This window comes from Littorina saxatilis, linkage group LG3 (assembly GCF_037325665.1).
Source record: "Littorina saxatilis isolate snail1 linkage group LG3, US_GU_Lsax_2.0, whole genome shotgun sequence".
Classification (NCBI taxonomy): Eukaryota; Metazoa; Mollusca; class Gastropoda; order Littorinimorpha; family Littorinidae; genus Littorina; species Littorina saxatilis.
In genome coordinates, this window is record NC_090247.1 from 14,812,706 (window position 1) to 14,839,212 (window position 26,507).

At 44.1% G+C, this 26,507-nt stretch overlaps 2 protein-coding genes across 2 annotated transcripts in view; one reads left to right on the plus strand and one right to left on the minus strand.

Moving 5' to 3' along the window:
- The window catches only part of LOC138961713 (intermembrane lipid transfer protein VPS13D-like), a 119,349-nt gene extending 115,759 nt beyond the window's left edge, over nucleotides 1–3,590 (minus strand). Inside the window, exon 1 of the mRNA XM_070333383.1 lies at nucleotides 3,490–3,590. The gene's annotated coding sequence lies outside the window, so the exon portion shown is untranslated. The remainder of the gene's footprint in view (nucleotides 1–3,489) is intronic.
- Nucleotides 3,591–3,852: 262 nt separating this feature from the next.
- LOC138961700 (uncharacterized) lies at nucleotides 3,853–22,687 on the plus strand. The gene is made up of 10 exons (XM_070333369.1): nucleotides 3,853–3,932; nucleotides 4,792–5,090; nucleotides 5,577–5,885; nucleotides 6,191–8,569; nucleotides 9,126–9,599; nucleotides 10,112–10,273; nucleotides 10,687–10,796; nucleotides 11,472–11,682; nucleotides 12,024–12,305; nucleotides 20,414–22,687. Exons 2-10 carry the CDS (start codon nucleotides 4,838–4,840, stop codon nucleotides 21,109–21,111), a joined length of 4,878 nt encoding a protein of 1,625 aa, XP_070189470.1. The 5' UTR covers nucleotides 3,853–3,932; nucleotides 4,792–4,837; the 3' UTR covers nucleotides 21,112–22,687.
- The last annotated feature ends 3,820 nt before the right edge of the window (nucleotides 22,688–26,507 follow it).

Below are 26,507 nucleotides of genomic sequence, written 5' to 3' on the forward strand. Positions count from 1 at the left end.
CTTCTAACATCAGTCCTAAGAACTAAGACTGTACTGGATTTCCTACAAAGAGATGTGTCTAAGTTGACACAATCACCATAAATTAATATGCTTTCATCTGCAGAGTCATTTATTTACAAGGCTGGTAATTGAGGTAACTAAAAAAACAAGTAACAAAGGACATAAAACAATACTGTGTCCTTCCCAAGAAAAGTTACGGTCGACATGCATTCCTCGTAAATCAAAGCTACAAACATTAAAAAAAAAACCACAACCCTAAACTCTCAATTCCAAAAGTTAAAAGTAAAACGCAGACCTTAAATAGAAAAGAAAGGCATACGTATGTAAATGCATAGCTGTCCAAAAATACTTTGTGTCACTCGTAACCGAGACACAGTGAGAGTTACATGTCTTGCGTTACGATTGACGCAAGAAGATCCCCGAGTGGCCTTCTCGAAAAATATTTCACAACCAAACCAAGAACAAGTCGCTTAAGGCGAAAATACAACATTTAGTCAAGTAGCTGTCGAACTCACAGAATGAAACTCAACGCAATGCAATTTTTCAGCAAGACCGTATACTCGTAGCATCGTCCATGTACCCTCACGGGGTTTTATTGGAATAAAACTTGACTTGACTTGACTTGTCAGTCCACCGCTCATGACAAAGGCAGGGAAATTGACAAGAAGAGCGGGGTAGTAGTTGCGCTAAGAAGGATAGCACGCTTTTCTGTACCACTCTTCGTTTGAACTTTCTGAGCGTGTTTTTAATCCAAACATATCATATCTATATGTTTTTGGAATGAGGAACCAACAAGGAATAAGATGAAAGTGTTTTTAAATTGATTTCGACAATTTAATTTTGATAATAATTTTTATATTTTTAATTTTCAGAGCTTGTTTTTAATCTAAATATAACATATTTATATGTTTTTAGAATCAGAAAATGATGAAGAATAAGATGTACGTAAATTTGGATCGTTTTATAAAAAAAATGTTGTTTTTACAATTTTCAGATTTTTAATGACCAAAGTCATTAATTAATTTTTAAGCCACCAAGCTGAAATGCAATACCGAAGTCCGGCCTTCGTCGAAGATTGCTTGGCCAAAATTTCAATCAATTTGATTGAAAAATGAGGGTGTGACAGTGCCGCCTCAACTTTTACAAAAATCCGGATATGACGTCATCAAAGGTTTTTATCGAAAAAAAGAAAAAAACGTTCGGGGATATCATTCCCAGGAACTTTTATGTAAAATTTCATAAAGATCGGTCCAGCAGTTTGGTTTGAATCGCTCTACACGCACGCACACACACACGCACGCACGCACACACTCACACACACACATACACCACGACCCTCGTTTCGATTCCCCCTCTATGTTAAAACATTTAGTCAAAACTTGACTAAATGTAAAAACAAGTCCGAAAACTCATACATTACTTGCTAATCCAAGCGGAACCATTGTTTGCTGTTGCTATTGCTAGCCGTGAAAATGTTCAGTCGATCGTAACAAAGACATCACAGAATATGGATCGATCGTAACGAAGACCCAAACTGTCCCTGTGTCTTAATTCAGCTTCAACGAACTTTTTCAGTCCAGACAAATGCTTAAAATATGAAAGGAAGAATCACCCAGAACATATTCTTTGCTACTAGCTATAACACAGCGAACAAGTAAAAAACTTGAAGAATTTTGAGTCGATCGTAACTTTATGTCGATCGTAACGCTCATCAAACAGGAGACATGAAACGAAAACTTACCTTCCCTGCGAAAGTCGGCCATCCGTGTAGCAAAATGGAGTCCAACTGCGTGCGTGTAACGTTTTTGCTATTTATAACAGCAGCCCCGATACTTCCGCGGTCATTTAAAATAAGTTATTGAATATTGAGCGATCGTAACAAAAAGACATGAAAATTGCATTCAACCTAAAAACTTCTCAAAACTACTTAAAATACTTTTATTTTAAATCAATTGTTTGCAAATCAAATAAAACTTTTTATTTACTGCTGCTTACAACTTTCGGTTGCGATAATGACGTTCGTAGATTCGAAAATCGAGGGACGTATCGTGAGTTCGCTGGAGACACAGGGAGTTACGATCGCTATGGACGTTTTTGACGTCAAATATTTTGCCAATAAACATCTTTTTTTTCGTAGACATCATCTTTTCGTGGTAATTTAGGGTACATTTATCAATATTATGGGCACTGTTTCTAACTTGCCGACGGAGATTTCTGGACCGCGGACGAACAAAACACCATGTACGGAATGTCCCACTTTTAAGTCGCCGGATTTGCTCGCTTCGGCTAACATTTTTATTTTTTTCATGTAGGTGTAATGCATGCAAGCTTCTGAAACTGTCTTTGCTATGTCTTTAACATACATGCTTTCAAACTGTTCAGTGCTTTTTGCGATTGAAAGTGCGGTTGATGAACAGTAATGCATGAACATGTCGGCTCTTTCGGCAGACCACGTTTTGGCACAGGCTCATATAGATTGAGTGGAATAAGCTGACTGGAACCAAAGTCCAGGCAGAAACTCCAGAAAAATGCCAGCTGGAAATTTGCAGTCTGCATATTTATCTAAAAAGACAGCAGTCTGGGCACACACCTTACGCGTGTATCTTTTAGGCGAGATATGCTTATGGCTAGCCGCTCACGGAGCTAGGAAGCGAGAGTGAAAATGAAAAGGTTTGATGGCTATAGCTACGCAAGAATTAACCACCATCATTGGTTGATACTGAAAAAATTATCCGCACTGCATGGGCGGTAAACAGCCATGGACAGCCACTTGGATTGGCAGCTGCACATCCGCAATTTTTGCTCACATAGCGAGCTCCTCTAAGGCATGCTAGCGTTCTCTTGCCAGATCCTACCGTGCCACACGACGCCACTCGCCACAAACGGGGGTCTTGCTGTGAAGCCTTTTTAGGCTTGAACAAAATTAACCTAGTAAAGTAGTATCCGATTCACTTTATTCAGATAATCTACACTTTTATTTTTAATCTCAGACGAACCCAGTCTGTAATTGTTTTCACTGCATGAACAAAGAAAGTCGAGTTTTGTTGTTGTTGTTTTTTGACCTCGGTAGAGCATAGTTCAAACTTATAATTCATGTCCAAAATCTGCCGTGAAACAAAACCACACAATGAAAACCGACCTGATTCGAAATTATATAGGTCCACCCACGGGCCAGTGTCTAGAGTTTGAGTCTTTGACAGCCTTCATACTCATACTGGTACCTTTTTGAAACAACTAGATACTGTCTGTAGTAATACTGTTTCAGTCCAATTTCCTTTTTGATCACCACACAATTTCCATACAAAATTAACGAATCAATCAACTTCGTCGCAAGTGCCTCTGGGGTAGACTAAAAATTGCACAAAACCTCTGCATCTGCGTTTCTGATGCTGACACAGAAAGAAAGGAGAAGAAAATCTCTAGATCATCGGTCAAGAACATTTGTGTGAAAACAAGACAAAGAATTGAAAGTGAATTTTGTTGACTCACCACCATAAACCGATAACTACGAAGAAACAAATGACATGTCTTGCGTGAGACGATCCGTTGTGTTGATTTGTAGTAGTGAAGGTTGCGGAAGTCGATGCCGATCAAAGTCAACGAGTATGGGAAGGGAGATAACAAAAGTGTCGTCTGCTTCAGAAAAGAAGAACGCGCATTTTCACAAAAAACTTAAAATTATTGTCTTTTACATCGTATAGTTCGACAAAAATCGCACCTTGAAACAAAATATATCTCGTGCAAAGAAAATATCCGGTGCAGATAGGTTAATGGTTTTTTTCTAACACTTGGTTTCGTTTTGATATGCGAGAAAACTCAAGGGGCAGATTACTCTACTCGCACTTCCGGCATAACATGGCCGAAAAAAAGCAGAACTTCTGCTGATGCCTGAATCTTTCTGTCTTGTTTTGCCAGATTCATACTTCAGCAAGGTACCCTTCAGTTTTCAGGGAAACTATGCACTGATCTAAAGATCTTTTTTCACGCGAAACCACAGCAGTCACATGTAACGTGCATGTTATTAATGTTCTTGTCGCTTGATCTTCCAAGTTCCAACCCATGTTTCCACGGGCGCAACTTGAGACATCGGCATACTTTCCCTTTCTCGGCCTCATTTGCAATGAGTTACGATCATAAGTTCAGTGTGCTTCTCATACTATTAGCTTAACGAAATGTACCTTGTTTTTGTTTTCAACAAAGCATGTGGCATTTAGTTCTGTGTGAGGACAAGGACATCTCTTGCTAAAATATTAAGTCGGAATGTTTACAAAATTATACAAGTTGAAGATTGCTTTTGAACTTGAAGTATGAAAAATTCCGCATATTATATGGTGTAGCACAGTGTCACGTGACTAACAATGATATTGATGAAAACCAACAGGAGGAAATGCACCTGGCGTTTTATCTGGCACCAGGAAAAACCCTTACAGAAAATGCACCTTTTCCTAATTCTAATTTCTATCGACTTAATTACTATTTAGCTAGACTCCCTTCTGTGTCAATGGGCTTTTCCTCACTACTTAGCTAGACCTCATTCTGTGTCAATGTGCTTTTTTAATAGACCCTGTCGGTATTCCAAACTCTCGTGATCTCTCGCTAACTTCAGAGCATAGCAAAGCATGCGGTACAGCGATCTCACGCAAGCTGCACAAGCCAAAGTTCGAAGTTCTCGCGATGTTCAAAGCATAACAAAGAGCGTGTCTCGCGAGAGCTGCTCAGATACCGAAAAGGTCTATTGAGCCATGATATTTCAATCACCTTTATCGTTTATGTCTTGTGGCATGTTTTCAGATGAACACATCACATTTTCTCTGGAAGTTCATTAAAAAATTGTAGGATGGGCGACTCACTGCCTGCGATCAATGTTGATCAGCTAACAGACTCAGTCAACAATGCTGTCCATGGCAACGTGCTCCCACCACTCCCTCTGCTCCCACTACCTCCATCCCTGGCAGCCCCACCCCCTTCATCTCTGCTGCCTTCGCCTGGGTTCCCTGATGGTGCAGTGAGGTTGCTGCCAGCGTCAGGGCTTCCACCACTGTCTGTGTTCAGTCAGCTGCCTACTTTCCCCCTGCAACCACAGGCTTCAGGTCAGTTAGTAGTTACCAAGGTTTGAACTCTTGATCATGGAAAATCCACACAAGTACATGTTGCGTGGCAATCAGTAGCCTGAATTAACTCCAACAGTTGAAGTTCCATTAACAGATCAACTTCAAGTAGACTCGACCATTCCTTGATATCTATGTTTTACATCATGAGCAGTGCATGTTGAACTTTTGGGGATATTTCACTGCTGGAGGTAATTTGGGATACTGCCATCGTTTTTGGAAAGTTTCCTAAAAGTTTCAGTTAGCAATAGTGGCAGGAAGTACATGTAAAAAGAGATGCATCAATCTCAGATTTTATTTGTCATATTGTAGTTCCACAGGCTTTCTACTATTTGATTTTGTGTTCTGTTTGATTTACCAACTCCTTTTCCTGGAATGCATCTTTTTTTCTTTTTCTTTTTCTTTCATTTTTCAGTCAAGATGTTTCTGTAGTTCTTAAATTTAAGAATTACATTTTTATGCTTTCAGGAACCATTACAAATGCCAGCAACATATCAGCAAACTCAGCTGCTAACCTGGACAACCACAGCAGTGATAGTCCACCTTCTGCGCCTACACCAGCTGTCAGTAGCACCATCACAGCAGTCACTGCTACAACACCTTTGACGGCCACAACAGCTTCTGCATGTACATCATCAAGCAGCAACGGCAGTAGTTCTGTTGTATCTTCATCGTCCTTTCCATCGCCACAGTCTGTGCCTGTCAACATGCCAGGCTGCCCGCCGATGTTCATCATGTTCTCGCTGCGTCTTCCTGTGTCGGATCCTCTCGCCCAAGGTGAGGAAAGCTGCTAGGGCTAGGTTGGACTGTTATAGAGAAGAGCGTGTATGTCTGTGTGTATGTTGCTGGATATGGGTAGATATGTGTAACTCATTACTGCCTCTCAGCTGTTAATTAGAAATGGCGAACTTTGATATAGATCGATTGAACAAAAATCTTATTTTTTTGTCAGAAAACAGGGGAAAGAGATGGAAATAGTTGTGTTTAAACACTTAGTTGCTGGTGGAAATGTACATTTTTTGTTGATAAATTTATTCTGGTCAACCTTGATTTGAAGTAATTTTTCCAACGCTTTGTTGCAGGTGGAAGCGGAGAGGCAGCAGCTCCAAGCGCATCAGCCCCTCCTGGTCCCAGGCTACCTCACTTCCCTCCTTTCCCCCTTCTTCTTCCATTCCTTCCTCCGCCGCAGGATGGCTGCCCCCAGAGGCCATTACTGCCCTTTTCAGACTTAGCGACGTCAGTGGCGCACTCTTCTCTTCCCAGTGCCCTCCCTTTGCCACCAGGGTCGTTTCCACAAGGATTGCCACTGCCACCCTTACCTCTGCAGCTTCCATCATCGTTGCCGCTTCTTCCTTTGCCACCGCAGTCGTCTTCCGTGACCCAGGGTGACTTCCCTTTGCCGCCTCTTCTCCTTCAGCCTCCTGTGTCTGTCTCTGGAAGTCTTCCTCTCCCTCCGTTTCTTCCACCCCCTTCCAGCAACGTTGCACAGTTTTCATGCCCGCTTCCTCTGACACACTGTGACGGACAGGCCTCGCTCAGTTTGCCACCGTTTCCACCAAGGTCTTACGCAGCTTTTGTTCAGAGCGGAGTGCCGCTGACATCCCTTTCGACAAGTTTCAAACCCTTGCCTCCTAACATTCCGCTCTCTGTGTTTGAGGGAAGTGCGACTCCATCGCAAGAAGCGTGTCAGACAGTTACAGTTCAGTCAGGGTCAGGGCAGAACTTGTCCTCATTTGGTTTGGATAAGACTGGAGCACCAAGTTTTTTGGTTGCATCTGGTACCTCGTCAACACAAAATTTTGCTCCTCTTCCACCTCCTCCTCCAGGTTTTCCTCTGCTGCCTCCTCTTCCCACATCCTCGTCAGCGGCACAAGGTTTTCCCCTCCTCCCACCACTGTCTGTCCCATCTCAGATGTCTTTCGCAGCAGAAGCTGGGTTTCCTCTCCATGTTTCAATTCCACTGCCGCCACCCCCACCCTTACCGTTCTCCTTGCCTGTGGGGAGCGGGTCACTCTCTCAACCTCCACCGTTATACGTCAGTGTGGCTGGCCAGTCTACATTCCCTCCCTTTGCTAGTCAAGCCCTGCCTCCCCTCCCATTCTCAGTTGAACCCCTCCCACCACCTCCTTCCTCCCTTGCTACATCGTCTCCCTTATTGCCTGACAACCAACACACAGAGGCAGAGTCCAGCACAGCTGAAGGTGGTGAAGATGAACTAGAAACTGACAAAAATTCTGAGGAGAGCAGTGATGAATCTTCTGACGGGGATGATTCTGCTGAGGCCAGCACAAGTCCTTCTCCTGAGGTTCGTCCTACAAGAGAGGAAGCAATGTGCGTAGAGAGCGATAATGACGATCGAGCAGCAGCCCACCTCATGCAGTCTGAAGATGTCGACATGAGTGCTGAAAAGGAAGCTGAGCCCGCACACTGCAATCAGCAGTTGGACAGTGCAAGCTGTGTGCAGTATGTCATAAACAACAACATCTCTACTTTGTGCTCAGCGCCATCAGGGGATAAATCACAGGTTTTGTGTTCAGCAATAACACAGTCTGATTCAAAGTCGTCTTCTAGTCAACACTGCTCATTTGTACAGCTTTCAGACGTTATGTTAGACCCAAGCGACAGCTCCAAGGTTTTGGGACAGTCAGACTCCTGTACCACTATTTATTCATCAGCCATAATGTCCGCACAAGAATCCTCCTGTGGCCTGTCTGTGTCGTCTCAAAGCAACACAGCAGGAAAGCTTGTGTTTGAAACGCTAAGGCCTGTACAAAGCCACGCCAGCTCTGAGCATCATCTTCCCACACACTCTTTCTATCAAATGGACACAGGTCAGTTAGTTGGTCATGACCTTCCTCCACTGCAGTATGTGCAAGACAGGCAACATCTGTTTGGTAGCACCAACAGCCTTCCATCTTGTGCTTTGGAAAGGCAGACTCCCTCCGAGCAAGAGGCAGGAAAACAACAGCTAATCCAGCATGCGTCTCCTGTTTCTCACACTCAAGATGAAAATCATTCTCCAGCAGATACGTTCAACAGCATTCAGCAGCAAAACACTCCGAGGCAAGGGAACTGCAGCACAGAAAACTTGCACAAATACAAATCTACACACATGTCGTCAGCCCATTTACAAGACTCCTCCTGCCATTTCCACCGCAGCCTCACCTCCCTGGCTACCGACTTTCCTTTCTCGGCACCCAATGCTCCGATGATATCTGTTGACCCGCCTAGCCAGACCTTGCTTCCAAGTGTTGGGTATTCCCCACCGGGTTTGTCCAATCACGGCTTGTCGCCCAATCTCTTCAGCCCCATTGGTTTAGGACATGCAGAACAAAGCACGGCTCACAGAGGGAGAGAGGATCCTAACATGCAGGTTGCAGCATCTTCTGCTGAGACTGGAGTAGGATGCAGTGCTAGTGGTGTGGATATGGGAGCTGGGTTTTCTTCTGTGCCTGCTTCTGGTGAGTCAGTGTTCCATTATATCATAAGACTAGGATGACATTGATAGACATTGACTCGATTGAGTTGTGCAGTTCTTTGGCTTAAGAAAGACATGGGTTATCATTTACGCAATTACGGGTGCAATTAAGAAGTTATTTTTAAGAGTTTCCCAAGTTATCTGGTCATTGATGAAAATAAAACTGAGTGTCACTATCATGTGGGTGATTGGTGGAGTGAGTGATTTGATTGATTTGATGGAATGATTTGTTGGCTTACTATGGGATCATTTAGCTATAGGACTAAATGATTGGTTGAATCCCAAAACAGAAAGACTGCTAACGTTCCAAAATTGATTGATCATTACCTCGCCGGCACATTGCAAGCGAGTTTCATCGCCGATTTTGAAACAAGTTCATTATTTGTATCATAAGTGTTTGTCTGTCTACTTAAACGACCACTGGGTCGACGTACTAGTAAATGTAATGTTTTGTTTTGTCAATAACTAAACGTTCCACTAACCTGCATTTTTTTTTTAATCTAAAACTAAAAGATTGTTGTATTTTAACTTCTGTGCAGTGCTGGACATGCTACTCCTAAAGGCTGACATATCGGCCGTAGAGATGCCCGCCACCACAGGGGGACAAAGCAGTAATTCTGCAGCCCCACACAACAAACATTATGATCCCACAACAGCAAGAACCTTTGCAGCTTCAGTATTTCCAACAGGAACACTAACGCCACAGTCACAAACTGTGGGAACATCATTAACAGCTGCAGCGTTTCCACGAACAACAGCGCAGTCTCAGTTGGTGTCATCTTTTTCTTCACCTACATCAGCGACGCTCACAAATGCGGTGTTCCCGCCAGCTGCAGTGATGCAGTCTGGAACAGTGCCAACATTCACATCTGCAGCGTTTCCCATAGCAACAGCACAACCACAGTCAATGACAGCTTCATCGTTGCCAGCTTTACATTCGCTCATGCCTGTGTCTAATCCTGAGACAGTTTCTGCATCTAGTGAGGACTGTGTTCCTGTCTTCACAGGGCAATGTAGGTGTATACAGCTCTTCTGTTATTTGAGTTTGAGTGCTACTGTTCCTTCCCTTATCCCCTAAGTGTTCTACTTCCATGTATGTTTAAATTTATTATCAGCTAGTTTAACTGCAAAGGTCTAGAGAGATCTGTGGGTAATATAATTATATACTCTTCTACCTCATCACCGTAAGCATTTACCCCTCCTTCCCCCACTCCTCTCTCTCTCTCTCTCTCTCTCTCTCTCTCTCTCTCTCTCTCTCTCTCTCTCTCTCTCTCTCTCTCTCTCTCTCCCTCTCTCTCCTCATATATATTCCCGACTCCACCTCTTCTTCCTTTTTCTGGCTGTTCAATCGAGTTAACAGCATTTGTACATTTTTGAAAATGAACCTGTGGTGGCATGGTAAACCATCTGCCCTCTTCTTTCCCTGATTCTTGTTGTTGCTTTTATTGAATTTCTGATGGATCATTCAGATTTCAATGGAAACAAAATAGATTTGTCAATCCTGGGGTCTTTTTCTGTGTTGCAGTTTGCCTCGAGTGCAACAAAATGTGTACTGAGGCGTGCAAGCATGGCTGTACACAGTATCAGCACGTCGATGACAAACCTGTGTTAACGAGGGCACGAGCTACTTTACCTGCTTGTCTGATGTTTGGACAGTCCAGTACCACAGGGCATTTTAACACCACAGGTAAGACATTTTGCTACAGGTGTAGTGGTCATTGATAAAATGTTCCCTCTTTATCTTCACCAGCAGCAAAATCCCTCACGCGGAAGTGTTTTCAGACAGGCCAGACATGTGTATTTACAAATACAAACAGTGACTATGGAAAAACATGTATGTAAAACTATAACAATATTAAATCCAGTCATATTTATTCCAAGACAAAGACTTGCATTGATACACTGAATTTTATAATTAGTCTAAGTGCTGGCAGCATGTTTTGTTTAGATGTGTTATTTTTTTTTTGTCCTCATTTTTGTGAAGTTTTCATGCTCTAATAAGACTTGGTACTGGACTTTCACTTTAAGTCATCTTGAGTCACGCCTGCAACTGTAAATCAATGCTAAAAACTAATGTTACGTAATTATTGTATTGTTCAGGTGTGTTCACCACGACTGCACTGGAGAGCAAGACAGAGTTTGGTCCTCTGCAAGGCAAGCTGCTGCCCAAATCAGACACTGACAGTGCTGCCAATTTCACCAGATGGAAGGTAAGCTGATGTGCAACATGTGATTATGTGCGCGCATGTTCATTGTTAGGCCCCCCAAAAAGATAGGTCTGTTTACGGTAACCCGACCGACCCTAGTTTTTTTCGCGCGACCCTAGACTTTTTTTTGGCATTTGGGGGAGAAAAAAAATCTTGTTTTTTGGCAAAATAACGTAAAAATATGGTTTTTTGGAGGGAAAAAAATCCCGACCTACCGACCCTATTTTTTTGGCCTATGTTACCGTAAACAGACCTTTTTTTTTTTTTTGCCTTATGAAGATAAAAGTTATAACTATGCTTTACTTTCTGGCTTATGTTTTGACCTAACCTCTTGTTTAGATACAATTTTCACGTCAGGCGTGGAATCCTATGATGAATCTAGTGGCACTATTTTTGATCTATTGCTCTCTCTCTCCCCCTCTCTCTCTCTCTCCCCCTCTCTCTCTCTCTCTCTCTCTCTCTCTCCCTCTCTCCCCTTAATATCTGGCCAGGGACCTTTATATATAAAAATCAGAAGAAATGAGATGATAACTCGCTCTTTTTCTATTCAGCGTGTATGTGTGTTTTGTTTCTTTGTTGTTTTTCTTGTAGTTTTTCGTTCGCATTTTCTATGTTTTTTCTCTTCCTTTTGTTTTGTTGGTCAAGCAGCTTTTATCATTTGCCCTCTCCATTCTCCAGATTTTCTACGATGGCACGGCTACAGTCCTGGACATCAGTGATGAGAACGACAGTAACTGGATGATGTTCGTGAAGCCAGCACGCAATGCGATGGAGCGGAACATTGTGGCCTTTCAGCGCAGTCACCACATCATGTTCATCACCAGCAAGGATGTGCAACCAGGCACGGAACTGCTTTTCTGGTTTTCTCCAGACTACTGCAAGATGCTGTGTAAGTACAGAGAAACAGAAGAAAAGAAAACAACCCTATCCCTAACCCTAAAACAGACAAACAAACAAGCAGAGATATTTTGTGTTGGGAAAGTGCTGGAGATTATTTGTTTACTGTTGTCCTGCTTGTTTCTGCATGTTGACAGTTATAAGTTTCTTTGTGTGTCTGTGCGTGTGTGTGAGTGTGTGTGTGTGTGTGTGTGTGTGTCTGCATGCTTGTGAAATGTGTGTGTGTGTGTGTGTGAAAACCCTCTCTTTGATTATTCGCACTTTATGTTGATTATATAGCTTTGCATTGTTATACATTCATCAGACATCAATATTTTTCAAATTTGTTTACAGGTGGAATAAACAAACCCCCTGCATTCTGCCCATACTGTCCAGTCTGTTCGCAAGTTTTTCTTGACCGTGGTCAACTGAGGCGTCACACCAAGCAAGTACACGAGAGCGCCAACGTCAGGAAGTGGTCATGCTCTGTATGCTCTGTCCAGTTCCGGTCCACTGGTCGTCTGAATGAGCACGTCATGACGCAACACATGCACCTGAAACCCTACATCTGTCCTACCTGTGGCAAGGAGTTCGCCGACTCTCGCAACCTCAAGACCCATCTTGCCATGCACACAGGTACGACACAGATCTGTATGGCTCTTGCAGGCATGGTACACGGCAGCGAGTTCACAGAAATTAGCGAAACATCTTTCAGCTTTGATTTTCCATATAACTGCTTCAGGAGAAGGCAAGAAAAAAAGAGTTTGAAAGTCAAGAATCAAAACTTTGAAAAAAAACCTCTTCTAGCTCAGCACCAGTCTTGTTGGCTCACGTAAGTGTAGCCTATGCGTTGGTAAACTTTGTCTGTCTGTGCGTGCGTGCGTGCGTGCGTGCGTATGTATGTATGTATGTCTGTGGTAGAAACTTTAACATTTGAAGACGTCATATTACATTGACGTCACATTATGACGTACGAGGGTTAGACGTCACGCGATGGAATTACTGAAAGTCTCGGTGATTGTTATTTTGAGCGGGCCGAGACTAGTTGGCAGTCGTGTGTCCATGTAAGTAGGCTACATGCAGACAGACAGATCTAGATCTAGTGTCTCGCTTTCTTGCACAGTTTCACCTATGCTCTTTCTGTGTGTGTGTGTGTGTGTGTGTGTGTGTGTGTGTGTGTGTGTGTGTACTGTGTGTGTGTAAGTGTGACGGAGTGATTGAGTTTGTGTTACTGTTTGTCGATTTCTTACGTGAGCCTTGAAGGCTTCGCCTCTTGTTTTGACTTGAAAGTACAGTGGAGCCCCCCTTTTCAGAACCCCCAACCCCCAATTTGAGACTCTGATTTCTCAGACTGTCTGTTCATACATTAAATTACATATTATTACCCAACTCACATATAGCAATTAACTCTAGTTCAGTGCTGGTAACGCTGTACGCGTTCCCCTTGGTAACAAGGGAGACCACCCTAAAAAAGAGTGATCCATCCCATAATATCCTACCGGTGTCCGGTCCAACATCCGTATGCGTGCGCATACGCCGCCATTTGTATCATTCTCTCTCAGCGGTTCAACTGGATAGGACGCTTCTGATGTACGCTCCTGCTGTCTTCAGCTTTTTGCCATAGTCTTTGGCTTTGGCATCTCCCCTTGGTCGTCGCCTAATTTTACACCTTTACCTACGCTGTGTGGTGAGATCTTTCCGTTTTGTTTTAACTTTAGCGACGTTTTTCGTCGCTCGTGTGTACTTGTGAAATTTTTCTGAAATTTGTTTTTCTGTGAAATTTTTCGTGAGTTGTCTTGCTATGGCGGAGGCTGCGCTTGTTGATAGCGCTAAACGGAAGCCTAGTTCGAGGCGGGTACCTGACGATACGCCTCCTAAGAGAAGCTCGAGGAAAGATAAGGGCGCAGGAAAATCCGCGTCTGTTTCGTCTGATTCTACTTCTGTGAAGTCTCCCGTGCTAGCAGACGTCAGTTTAACTTCCGGTCAGACTTGTTTACGTTCTGACAAGAGTAGTGTTTCGGGCGAAGCTTCGTCTGCTTCAGCTTCAGCTGGCTGCCCTGGGTTAGCGCCAGCTGAAGTTGCGTCTTTGTTGTTGACGCTGAGCGCTCAGGTTTCGACATTAGCGTCTGAATTATTTTCCACTCGGGAGGAATTGCGTGCTCTTCCGTCGGGTGTTTCTGATGTTCTTTCCTTAGCACAGTTACGGCAGTCTCCTGCGGTTCCGGCTTCGACTTCCGCTAAGCCTTCGGCGACTGTGACTCGGGCGGATGTCCATGCTTCGCAGGATGGGAGTACCAAGTTGGTGTCTCTCCTGAATGTGACACCAGTTCAAGGTATGTCTACACCGCTTGCCGGTGTGCGAGCTCAGGGGGCTCTCTCTGGCGTTGGATGTCGTGAGAGTTCTTATGAGCAGCGAAAAGACGAACGCCTCCGTACGTCTCTTAATGAGAATATCGGGGACCGTTTTAGTCCTCTTCCGCCCGGGGGGCAGGAAGTGGTCGGTTCTGCCGACGATAAACTGTCTGATGTTCTGCCTCCTGGCTCCGAGCTTGATCTCGAGTCGGAGGGTAGGGCGAAAGACGGGGATGCCTCAGTGGTAGAGGATTCCCAACTGAATTTGTCCGTGAAGCTGTCAGCCGCAGTGGCGCTGGCGGCGGAAACGGCGTTCAGATACTTTCCGGAAGGGGTGGTGAAGGACAAGGCTCAGCTTCACCCACCTCGTTCTGCTTTTGACGATTTCTGGAGTGCACAGGAGCAACGGCCTCGCTACTCTTCCGGGAATCGTCAACTATTGCCTATGAGATGGCTAACGTCTTGTGTGGTAAACGCAAACCGGCGGTGCCGTTGTTGGTTCAGCACGGCGAGGCCCCGGAAGACGTTGTCTCTTGGCTGGCTCAGCCTGGGGCTCGGGCTGCTTCCGGTGTTTCGAAGTTCAAGCTTACCCCTTATCCTTTGAATCTGATTGACTCTTTTGCTCTGCCGTCAGGGGCACTTCCGGTGACGCCGGAACTTGCTGCTTTGAGAGAAGACGGGTACAGTAGGGATAGAGTTGTCCCATGTACTGACGGTTCTCTCGCAGCTTTGGAGGAAGTTGGAAGGTCTTTGCTGGAGCTCACGTCCTTGTCGGAGTCTCTGCAAAGGTCTTTGTCCAGATCGATTGCCACATCTCTTGATCCTTTTGAATTTCGGTTTGATGCGTCGCCGACAGATGTTTCGACACTGCTGGCTACTCTGGGCAAGGTGACTAGAGAACAGGTTGCTTTGTCTGCCCGGCTGTATACTCACGCAGTGCATTCAAGGAGGTCAGCCTTCTTGTCGGGGTCCAGATTTCGGGACACCGCGACCATTGAGAGGCTGAAGGTCTCCCCTTTTGCTGAGGGTTCTCTCTTAGGGCAGGCGTCTCTCGATGCCCTCCAGAAAGAGACGCAGGACGCGCGGGATGTAGCGATCGCGCGTTTGGCTTCACAGGGCTTCCAGAAGCCTCAGGGCAAGTCTCAGACTCAGGCGTTTTCTTCTGCTAAGCCTCAGACGTCCTCGTCAGGTGGTGGGAAGGCCCAGAAACAGTCATTCTCCTCCAGGGGTAGGGGGCGTGGAGCTCCATACCCTAAGAGGGGTCAGTCTTTCGGGGGTTCCAGGGGGTCGGGGCGTAAGCCTCACCCCCAATGAAACTTCCCCGAACAACACATCCCGGTGGCTCCCGCGCTAGTTGTAGCGGGCGGCCCGTCCAGGGCCCTTTCTTCCTGGCTGCAACTGGTGGCCAGCAAGTGGGTCACTGGGATAGTGTGTTCGGGGTTCCGGCTTCTCTGGTCAGGGCAGAAGGCTCCCCTGGTCAGGATAATCCCGCCCTGCAGGGCGCCAAAGGATTTGGTGGCACGGAACGCGGTCCAGGAAGAGGTCTCAGCTCTGCTGCTCAAGGGAGCTATAAAGGAGGTCTTGGACGCGCGGTCCCCGGGGTTTTACGGCAGACTTTTCGTAGTGCCGAAAGCCTCCGGGGCGTGGAGGCCGGTGTTAGATCTTTCTCCTTTGAACAAGTTTCTGAGAGTAATCAAGTTTACCATGGAAACTCCAACTTCGGTTCGGGAGTCCTTACGGCTGGGAGATTGGGCAACGTCGATCGATCTTACAGACGCTTACTTTCATGTCCTCATACATGTCTCGGACAGGAAGTGGCTTCGCTTTCCTTGGGGCGGCAAAGCTTACCAGTTCAGGGCTCTGCCGTTCGGCCTGTCGTTAGCTCCGTGGATTTTCACGATCGTGGTCAGGCAGCTTTGCGCTCTTGTGAGACAGGAAGGCATCCGTCTCAGAGCTTACCTAGACGATTGGTTGATCCTTCACCAGAACAGGGGGCTTTGCGAGGCTCATACGCACAGGGTGCTGAGCCGGGCGGCACAGCTGGGTTTCTCTGTCAACTTGACAAAATCCGAGTTGGAACCATCCCAGACGTTCACTTACCTGGGCATGGAATTCGACACACTTCGGTGGTCTGTCCGTCCGTCTCAAAGGCGGATCGACAAGCTTCAGGGTCTGATTCGGTCTCTCTACGGAGAGAATCACGCCAGTGCAAGGGTTCTGACTTCGGTTCTGGGTCAGATGGAATCCATGGCTTCCCTCATTCCGTTGGGCAGGGTTCACAAAAGGCCGTTTCAGGCCTCCCTGCAGTCAAGGTGGGATCAGACATCCCAGGACTGGAGTGCTCCGATCGCACTGGGAACTTGGTTTCAGCAGACCACAGGTGTTTGGCTTCGTCCGGATTTGTTCCGGGGAGTTCCCATTGTTCGTCCACCGCCGGAGAGAGAGTTGTTTACGGATGCATCTCTGACGGGGTGGGGTGCTCATCTGGACGAGCACATGGTTTCGGGAGTTTGGGATTGCTCTCAGGTCTCCCTACATATCAATGTACTGGAGTTGGAGGCCGTTTCCCTGGCGCTTCTAGCGTTCAAGCCTTTCCTGGAGGGCAGTCATGTACGTCTTCACACCGACAACATGTCTGTTGCGTCGTATGTGAACAAGCAGGGGGGGACTCGGTCTCACAGTCTTTCCGACATTGCATGTCGCATTCTCAAGTGGTGTCACGCCCAGCACATTCTGTTGTCAGCAGTGTACTTGAAGGGCAGTCTGAACGTACTTGCAGACACTTTGAGCAGAGGGGACAGGATTGTTCATTCAGAGTGGACTCTCACACACCAGTCTTTGCAGCGGCTTTGGTCGCAGATCGACAAACCCAAGATAGATCTCTTTGCGACCAGGTTTTCGGCGAGACTTCCTCTCTTTGTGTCCCCCTTCCCGGATCCTCTGGCCTGGAAGGTGAATGCTCTGGAAGTGGATTGGTCAGATCTTCCGGCGTATGCCTTCCCTCCGTTCTGCCTCTTAGGCAAAGTCCTCAGGAAAGTGGACTTAGAGAAACCAGCGCTGGTTCTGGTCGCTCCTCTGTGGCCAAGCCAGCACTGGTTTCCCGACCTGCTGCGTCTAGCAGTTCGGCCCCCGATCCCCCTCGCCCTGAAAAGAGGAGATCTCGTGCAGCCTCGGTCAGGCGTTCAGCACGAGAATCCACAGATCCTGGCCCTTCACGCGTGGATTCTGTCCGAAGCGCTTTGCGTAGGGCAGGGGCCTCTTCCTCTACTCTGAGATTCGTTGGTCATGCACATAGAAAATCGACTTCTTCGGTTTATTCATCGCACTGGGCTTCGTGGTCTAGGTGGTGCGCGCTTAACGGGGTTAAACCTCTTTCACCTAGGTCTATTCATGTAGCCAACCACCTGTCTTGGTTGGCTGATCAGGGGGCTTCTCCCTCTTCTATTAGGGTCCGGAGGTCTGCGATCTCTTCGACCCTCGCGCAATTAGGTCACAAAATTTCGCTCGGAGGGGTTATCGCTAGTGTTATTAAGGGGGCTGCCCTTTTAGCAGCTCGTTCTAAATCGCTTCTCCCTGCGTGGGATTTGTTTTTGGTTTTACGTTTTTTAGCCTCGGATGAGTTCGAGCCTCTTTTGTCAGCCAGTTTGGCCGATTTGACACGTAAAACTGTGTTTTTAACGCTTCTCGCTACTTCGAGGAGAGGTAGTGAGGTGCACTCTTTGTCGGGTTTAGACAAGGATATCGCGTTCGAGAAGGATGGTTCCATTTCTCTCAAATTTGTTCCCGGTTTTCTCGCGAAAAACCAGAAACCTGGCCAGCTTTCTCCAATCTTGCGCATTCCTCCCTTGAGCAAGATTTTGGCTCCTGGAGATCCCGATATTGTAAATTGTCCCGTGAGAGCTCTCCGATGTTACCTGTCTCGAACTCGGCCTGTTAGGTCAGAAAGTCAAAAACTTCTTTTCATATCTTTAAACACGGCTAGGTGTAAGGATATAGCGAAGGTGACTCTGGCCAAATGGATCTCCACTCTGATCAAACGAGCATATGCCTGGTGGCAATTGCAGTCGGGTGATGTTAGGGCAGTGTTGCCTCTCACCGCGGCTAGAACACATGAGGCGAGAGCCTGGGCATCCTCAGTGGCAGTGCTTCGGTCCGGCAAGCTAGCCGAGGTACTGGAGGCTGCGTATTGGCGCTCTGAGGACGTCTTCGTCAATTATTACCTCAGAGACGTCGCTTCTGTCAGACAGGATGGAAGCTCCGCGCTGCCTGCCATGGTAGCGGCGGGACAAGTCCTGCGTGCATAGTTTTGGTAAGTACCCACCACCTATAGTAGCAATCTGCTATATGTGAGTTGGGTAATAATATGTAATTTAATCCAAAATTTTAATAATAAATTTTCATTTAATTAATATACTTACCCAACTCACATCGTTTAAACCCTCCCGCCTCCCCGCTGTGGTGGTATTGGGTTCTAAAAAAGTAGTGAGTTGGGCTTCGTTCGAATGATACAAATGGCGGCGTATGCGCACGCATACGGATGTTGGACCGGACACCGGTCGGATATTATGGGATGGATCACTCTTTTTTAGGGTGGTCTCCCTTGTTACCAAGGGGAACGCGTACAGCGTTACCAGCACTGAACTAGAGTTAATTGCTATATGTGAGTTGGGTAAGTATATTAATTAAATGAAAATTTATTATTAAAATTTTGGATTCTGTGATTTGTATGTAGGTACAAGTATTGTGATTGAGTGTGTGTGTGTGTTTGTTATGTAGGTGACTTGGCTTGAATCAACCAGTACTGATCAATAGTTGCAGCAAGCACATGTGCACACCACCTGTTGATCAAACAGTTGATCTGTCCCATGTATTTGGTTACTGCAGGAATGATTGATAATTGCAGAGAATATACAAATTGAGTCGAGCACAGTTTGTATACATGCTGTTTTGCATTTAACTCATTCGCTGCGCGTCTAAATTTCCCCTGTGTTCCCTGCCAACGCGCGATTTAGAGCCATTTTGAAAAAATTATTAAAAATCAACAACACAAGATAACCTTACATACCTTATGTTTTTGCAAAGTTTGGAACTTACTCTTTTAGAAAATATATGAAACATTTGAAAGTACATACCTTTTGTTGTCTTCATATCCAGGCAAAATATCCAATTTGAAGCAAAACAAAAAAACTTTCTACGTCATGGGTTCATCATACACAATGTCATGATCGACACTTGCATTGCCCGAATCATCACCCAAATGATCGTCCATTGGCACAAAATCGTCACCAGAATCTAAAATATCATCTCCACTATCATCATCACTGAGGTCAAGATCAGAACCGTACTGAATAACACGTTCTAGCACTCTTTTCAAGTTACTACGTCTCAGCAGAACGATCCGCCATCTTGGAAAAGTCAAAACACGTGGGTCGCACACCGTCAACAACATTTTTATTAATCCCAACAATTTAAGGGAAGGAACTGTTTACAGTGAATGGTACCACTGTAGACAGATAGAAGTTCATTGCAGGGGTTGTTTCCCTTGGTCAGCAGGACCGTTTACACCGTTAAAAATTCGTGATATCCGTCGGAACTCAAGTACCGGCACGCAGCCAACGCTAAACACAGGTGTCGGAATTCCAGTTCCGACACGCAGCGAATGAGTTAAACACAGACACAATCATGCATACACACATACACGCAGAGATAGAATTCATGCAAGAATATGTTTTATACACACATGCAGTTATGCATTTAAACAGAGACTTATACACACACGCATGCTTGCAGGAATAGGCGTTATGCAAGAACATTAGTATACACACCATGCAGTTATGCATTCAAACACCACACATACATGCAGAGATAGTAATGTTATGGCCTAACAGTAACAGTATCGGATCCAATAACAATATTAACATCAATATTTTTTAAATGAACCAACAACATAGGATTTCACTCAGGAGGATGAAAGTCACTGGTTCATTTCAATGCTTGTTATTCTCTCCGGTGCCAGGAGACTGGTTCCTCATAATTCTCACTTACTCTATTACACATGTCTTCTTCTTCTTCTTCGGCGTTCCAGGATTTTTGGCCTCAGGTCAGACTTCAAGTTTTGCAGCTTGAATAAAGCTGGTGGTCAGGATCAGGGAGTCTTTGGTGCCCCAGAGTTGCTCCTGCAGTGTGGCACCTTGGGGCCAGTGATCTGTTTTTGCTTCCTGGTGGAGCGGGCAGGTCTGCAGGATGTGCTCCGGGGTCTGTGGGCCTGTTTCGCACGGGCAGTTCGGTGTGTGCGGCAGACCAAGGTCGATTGCATTTAGAGCGCTTTATTCCCTTTGGCTTTGTTTCTCAGATCTTGTTTCACTCATATTTTGCTTTATACGTGTTTTCAGGAATCAAAAAGTTTGGCTGTGACATCTGCGGCAAGCGTTTCATGCAGAAGGCCCACCTGCAGTCCCATCAGGCCACACACACCAAGGTCAAGGCCGCACAGTGCAAGTACTGCAGCAAGAGCTTTGCTCGAATCTGCGACATGCGACAGCATGAGCTGAAACACACCAAGGCACAGATGCACGGCTGTCAGCAGTGTTCAAAAACTTTCCACAGGGCAGAACTGCTGCGACGACACATGAAGAGTGTGCATAGAAACGAGCGAGACTACATGTGTGAGCACTGCTCGAAGATGTTCCATACCAAGTGCAAGTTGACTCGTCACGCGCAGAGCTGCAAAAGTATTCGTCATCAGCCACCACCTTCACAACCATTATCATCATCATCATCATCGTCACAACCTTCAGTCGTCTCATCTTTATCATTTATGGATCAACATTTCAGTGCATCTGTGGTGTCAGAAGCTAATGGTGCACTTCCCTGCACAACTTTGGATTCTGTGACTTCCAGTGGTTTGAACATCGCAGTGACAACTATCGCTGTTACTGTAGTGTCGGATGAAGCGTCCAAGCAAGGGATGTATTGCTCTGCGAACGGAGATGGTGGACTGATGGAGAACAGTGTTATTCTCATTCCATCGCCTAAAGGTGCAGGCTTGACAGTGACTACGTTGCCCTTATTGGTGAATAGTGCCAGTTAAGAGAGTGTATGTGTGTGCATGAATGCATGGGCGAGTGTGTGTGTGTGTGTGTGTGTGTGTGTGTGTGTGTGTGTGTGTGTGTGTGTGTGTGTGTGTGTGTGTGATAGAGAACTCGAACTCGAAAACTTTATTACTGAAGGATGGTAGCATTATGTCCATATGGTCCTTTCTTACAGCTAATCCCTACTACCGTATATTCCGGGTCATAAGGCGCGACTTTTTTCCTCGAGTTTGACCCCTGCGCCTTGTATAACGAAGCGCCTAATCCGTGTATGAAATACGAAGAAAATAAAATTGGGAAAAAAACACGGGGAACAAAACGTGACAAGAACTCACCTCCATCTCGAATACCGGTAGTCGTTATTTTAAATTCCGTGAGCATCAAAGAGACCGCCTGAGTACCAGTCAAACAACTTGTGATAATGCATGTTTCAGCTACTAGGTACTACCCTGGCCAAGTTTCCTCTCAAGACATCAAAGAGACCGCCCCATAGGTTAAACTCGGTCACTGACCCCGGTGCAGGAAGTGTTTCCTCTCTCAGATATGACAGGGGAACCACTGACCTCTCATAGCTAAAACTGGGTCATTGACCCCTGGGAAGAAGGTCAGTGTCTATAAACAAGGCAACCCAGCTATCACAATGGACCTGCCTTTGATCTCGCCGCACACACAGAGCACACATATTTCCACTCTGTATTCTTCCTTTGATGTGCGGCTTATTTTCATTCTTCGACCGTTTGTTACCGGTATACTTTTTTCAATTTTGGTGCGCCCTATCGGCCCCCTGCGCCCAATGGGTGACTGGATTACAATTTTTTTTTTAAAGAAGGGGGTGTGCCTTATGCGCTCTAGCGCCTTGTAACCCGGAAAATACGGTATAATACACACGAACAAGTATGAAGAATAAAAAAAGAAATCAAATAAAACACAATCATGTAGGGAAAAGTATAACAAACATTAGTGTGCTTGTGGAAGCATATTATACATTTTCTCTTTTACGCACCCTCACACACACTCGCTCAAATTGTAGAGAGAGAGAGAGAGGCACAAACAAGCTATTATGTATTATGTACAGACGGGTATCAACTCAGGACCTTCAATACATGTACTTCACATCTCAGGCCTGATTTTTTCCTTTTAAAAAGAAAAAATAATGTTTACAGTTTTGGTTAAAGAGCTAGTCACTTGCAGAGAGGTGTGATTATTTGTGTACATATGTATTTCTGGGTCACTTTCAAACGAGAGTAAAGAAAGTACCCAAAATAAATTTTATACGGCCAAATAAAAATATATGTTGGTTTAGGGTAACCCGACCAACCCTATATTTTTCCCACCGACCCAAAAACAGTTTTTTCATTTCTCATAACAAGAAAAACTGTTGGCACATTTTGCGAACCATACCGAGACTAAGGGAAGTAACCTCCTTGAAAATCGACTAAATTTAGGGAAAACAAAAAAAAAGCCGACCGACCGACCCTATCTTTTTTTGTCACGTTACCCTAAACCAACATATATTTTTATTTGGCCTAAGTAATTCCTCATTCTGTAGAAATGTTACAGAATTTATTAAATGAGTTCAAGCTCAAAAACTTCCATTAAAAAGTACTTCAGAAGGTATGAGATGGTTTGATTGCTTAAAAGTTGAGAATGTGTACCTTTTTGTTAGGGATGGGCTTACTTTTAAAACACATAGATCACTCAGACATTTTGGTACATACTCACATGGTGTATGTACCATCCAACTGTAGTGACATAAAAAAAACACGATTCACCAGTAGCAATGTAGAGCAGTATGAACTGACAAACATGAAGTTGAACTTACAACATCACGCACACACACACTTGCACACAGACAAACACACACACACACATTTACACTTGCACAAGGACTAATGAACATGCATACATGTATACAACCACTCTCTGTCTCTCTCTTTCTTAAACTCCCTCTCTCTCAATCCATCAATCATTCAAAAAGTCAGAAAGTAAAAGCAACAGCCAATAAACTGTGCAAAAAGCAAACAGCAGAGCTCTATCAGTTGCAACACTCGCACAGCATCAACAAGTACTTCTTCTTAGCAATCGCAGGCTAGAGTATCAGTCCAGGTTGGTCAATAAATAGGGCTGTCTTCTCCAGTTTGTAATAGCAGCTGGAGAGTTTGATGGTCAGTAGCCTCGCGCCCCCTAATTGGCGTAGAGGCGCGTCCCCCGGGTGGTGGATGGGGGAGCCTTCTCTACTAACTTCTGAGAGAAGGTCGCATCACTCTCGATGCCGTGAACCTAATTAGGATCTTTTTCTTGTTTCTTCTCTATTTCTGCCTCCCCAAAGTCCTTTTACTTTCCTTTTCTCACCCATAAAATTCTTCACTTATTTTCCAAACTATGGTGAATCCCGAGTTTCTCCTTTAACCCTTGTTAAGTGTTTCTTGTATAGAATATAGTCAATGTTTGTAAAGATTTTAGTCAAGCAGTATGTAAGAAATGTTAAGTCCTTTGTACTGGAAACTTGCATTCTCCCAGTAAGGTAATATATTGTACTACGTTGCAAGCCCCTGGAGCAATTTTTTGATTAGTGCTTTTGTGAACAAGAAACAATTAACAAGTGGCTCTATCCCATCTCCCCCCCTTTCCCCGTCGCGATATAACCTTGATGGTTGAAAACGACGTTAAACACCAAATAAAGAAAGACTGCAGGTTTTTAATGCTGACGAAGACGGAAAGTCGAAACTAGTTCGTGTTTATGTATTCATGTTGTTGTTTAATTCTGGTGAGTACATTTATATTGTTATCTTGTTCTTCCTTTTTTACATTTAGTCAAGTTTTGACTAACTGTTTTAACATAGAGGGGGGAATCGAGACGAGGGTTGTGGTGTATGTGTGTGTGTGTGTGTGTGTGTGTGTGTGTGTGTGTGTGTGTTGAGCGATTCAGACTAAACTACTGGGCCGATCTTTATGAAATTTGACATGAGAGTTCCTGGGTATGATATCCCCGGACGTTTTTTTCATTTTTTTGATAAATACCTTTGATGACGTCATATCCGGCTTTTTGTAAAAGTTGAGGCGGCACTGTCACACCCTCATTTTTCAATTAAATTGATTGAAATTTTGGCAAAGCAATCTTCAACGAAGGCCGGGGTTTGGTATTGCATTTCAGCTTGGTGGCTTAAAAACTAATGAGTGAGTTTGGTCATTAAAAATCGGAAACTTCTAATTAAAATAAATTTTTTATTAAACGATCCAAAAACAATTTCATCTTATTCTTCGTCATTTTCTGATTCCAAAAACATATACATATGTTATATTTGGATTAAAAACAAGCTCTGAAAATTAAAAATATAAAAATTATGATCAAAATTAAATTTCCGAAATCGTTTTAAAAACTACATGTATTTCATCTTATTCCTTGTCGGTTCCTGATTCCAAAAACATATAGATATGATATGTTTGGATTAAAAACACGCTCAGAAAGTTAAAACGAAGAGAGGAACAGTAAAGCATAGCGCAATCGCTACCGCGCCAAACAGACTCGTCACTTTCACTGCCTTTTGCACTAGCGGCGGACTACGTTCAGTTTCATTCTGTGAGTTCCACAGCTTGACTAAATGTAGTAATTTTGCCTTACGCGACTTGTTAGATTTTCTGTTTACATCCTCTGTAAATTTACCCCCATTTTAAGACTCCCTTCTGATTTTCTCAGATTGTTTGAGGTCTTATAAAGGGGGTTCCACTGTATATCTCGCCTTGCTGGTTCATACAGGGGGCATCTCTGGAGCTTATACTCCGCAGTACCATCTCCAACTCTTTAATTTTTACATTTGGTCAAGTTTTGACTAAATGTTTTAACATAGAGGGGGAATCGAGACGAGGGTCGTGGTGTATGTGTGTCTGTGTGTCAGTGTGTAGAGCGATTCAGAGTAAACTACTGGACCGATCTTTATGAAATTTTACATGAGAGTTCCTGGGTATGAAATCCCCAGACCTTTTTTTCATTTTTTCGATAAATGTCTTTGATGACGTCATATCCGGCTTTTTGTAAAAGTTGAGGCGGCACTGTCACACCCTAATTTTTCAATCAAATTGATTGAAATTTTTGTAAAGCAATCTTCAACAAAGGCCGGACTTTGGTATTGCATTTCAGCTTGGTGGCTTAAAAATTAATTAATGACTTTGGTCATTAAAAATCTGAAAATTGTAATTAAAATTTATTTTTATAAAACGATCCAAATTTACGTTCATCTTATTCTTCATCATTTTCTGATTCCAAAAACATATATAGATATGATATGTTTGGATTAAAAGCACGCTCAAAAGTTAAAACGAAGAGAGGTACAGAAAAGCATGCTATGCAGCACAGCGAAACCACTACCGCGCAAAACAGGCTCGTTAGTTTCACTGCGTTTTGCACAAGCGGCAGACTACGGTCATTGTGAAAAAATGCAGTGCGTTCAGTTTCATTCTGTGAGTTCCACAGGTTGACTAAATGTAGTAATTTTGCCTTTCGCGACTTGTTTTAAATTCTTTTTACATTTAGTCAAGTTTTGACTGAATGTTTTAACATTGAGGGGGAATCGAGACGAGGGTCATGGTGTTTGTGTGTCTGTGTGAGTGTGTCTGTCTGTCTGTGCGTGTGTGTGTGTAGAGCGATTCAGAGTAAACTACTGGACCGATCTTTATGAAATTTTACATCTGAGTTCCTGGGTATGATATCCCCAGACGTTTTTTTCATTTTTTTGATAAATGTCTTTGATGACGTCATATCCGGCTTTTTGTAAAAGTTGAGGCGGCACTGTCACACCTTCATTTTTTAATCAAATTGATTGAAATTTTGGCCAAGCAATCTTCGACGAAGGCCGGACTTCGGTATTGCATTTCAGCATGGAGGCTTAAAAATTAATTAATTAATTTGGTCATTAAAAATCTGAAAATTGTAATTAAAATTATTTTTTTATAAAACGATCCAAAATTACTTTTATTTTATTCTTCATCATGTTCTGATTCCAAAAACATATAAATATGTTATATTCAGATTAAAAACAAGCTCTGAAAATTAAAAATATAAAAATTATGATTAAAATAAAATGTCCGAAATCGATTTAAAAACAATTTCATCTTATTCTTTGTCGGTTCCTGATTCCAAAAACATATAGATATATGTTTGGATTAAAAGCACGCTCAGAAAGTTAAAACAAAGAGAGGTACAGAAAAGCGTGCTATGTAGCACAGCGAAACCACTACCGCGCTAAACAGACTCGTCAGTTTCACTGCCTTTTGCACTTGCGGTCATTGTGAAAAAATGCAGTGCGTTCAGTTTCATTCTGTGAGTTCCACAGGTTGACTAAATGTAGTAATTTTGCCTTACGCTACTTGTTTTTTTTTTAACTTATTCAGCCACAAA

Excerpts from the sequence above, each read along its gene's own strand:
- LOC138961700 (XM_070333369.1), top strand. The coding sequence starts at position 4,838 with ATGGGCGACTCACTGCCTGCGATCAATGTTGATCAGCTAACAGACTCA. Across the intron at positions 5,886-6,190 it reads GTCGGATCCTCTCGCCCAAG|GTGGAAGCGGAGAGGCAGCA; the intron begins GTGAGGAAAGCT and ends GCTTTGTTGCAG. Across the intron at positions 10,274-10,686 it reads AGGGCATTTTAACACCACAG|GTGTGTTCACCACGACTGCA; the intron begins GTAAGACATTTT and ends TGTATTGTTCAG.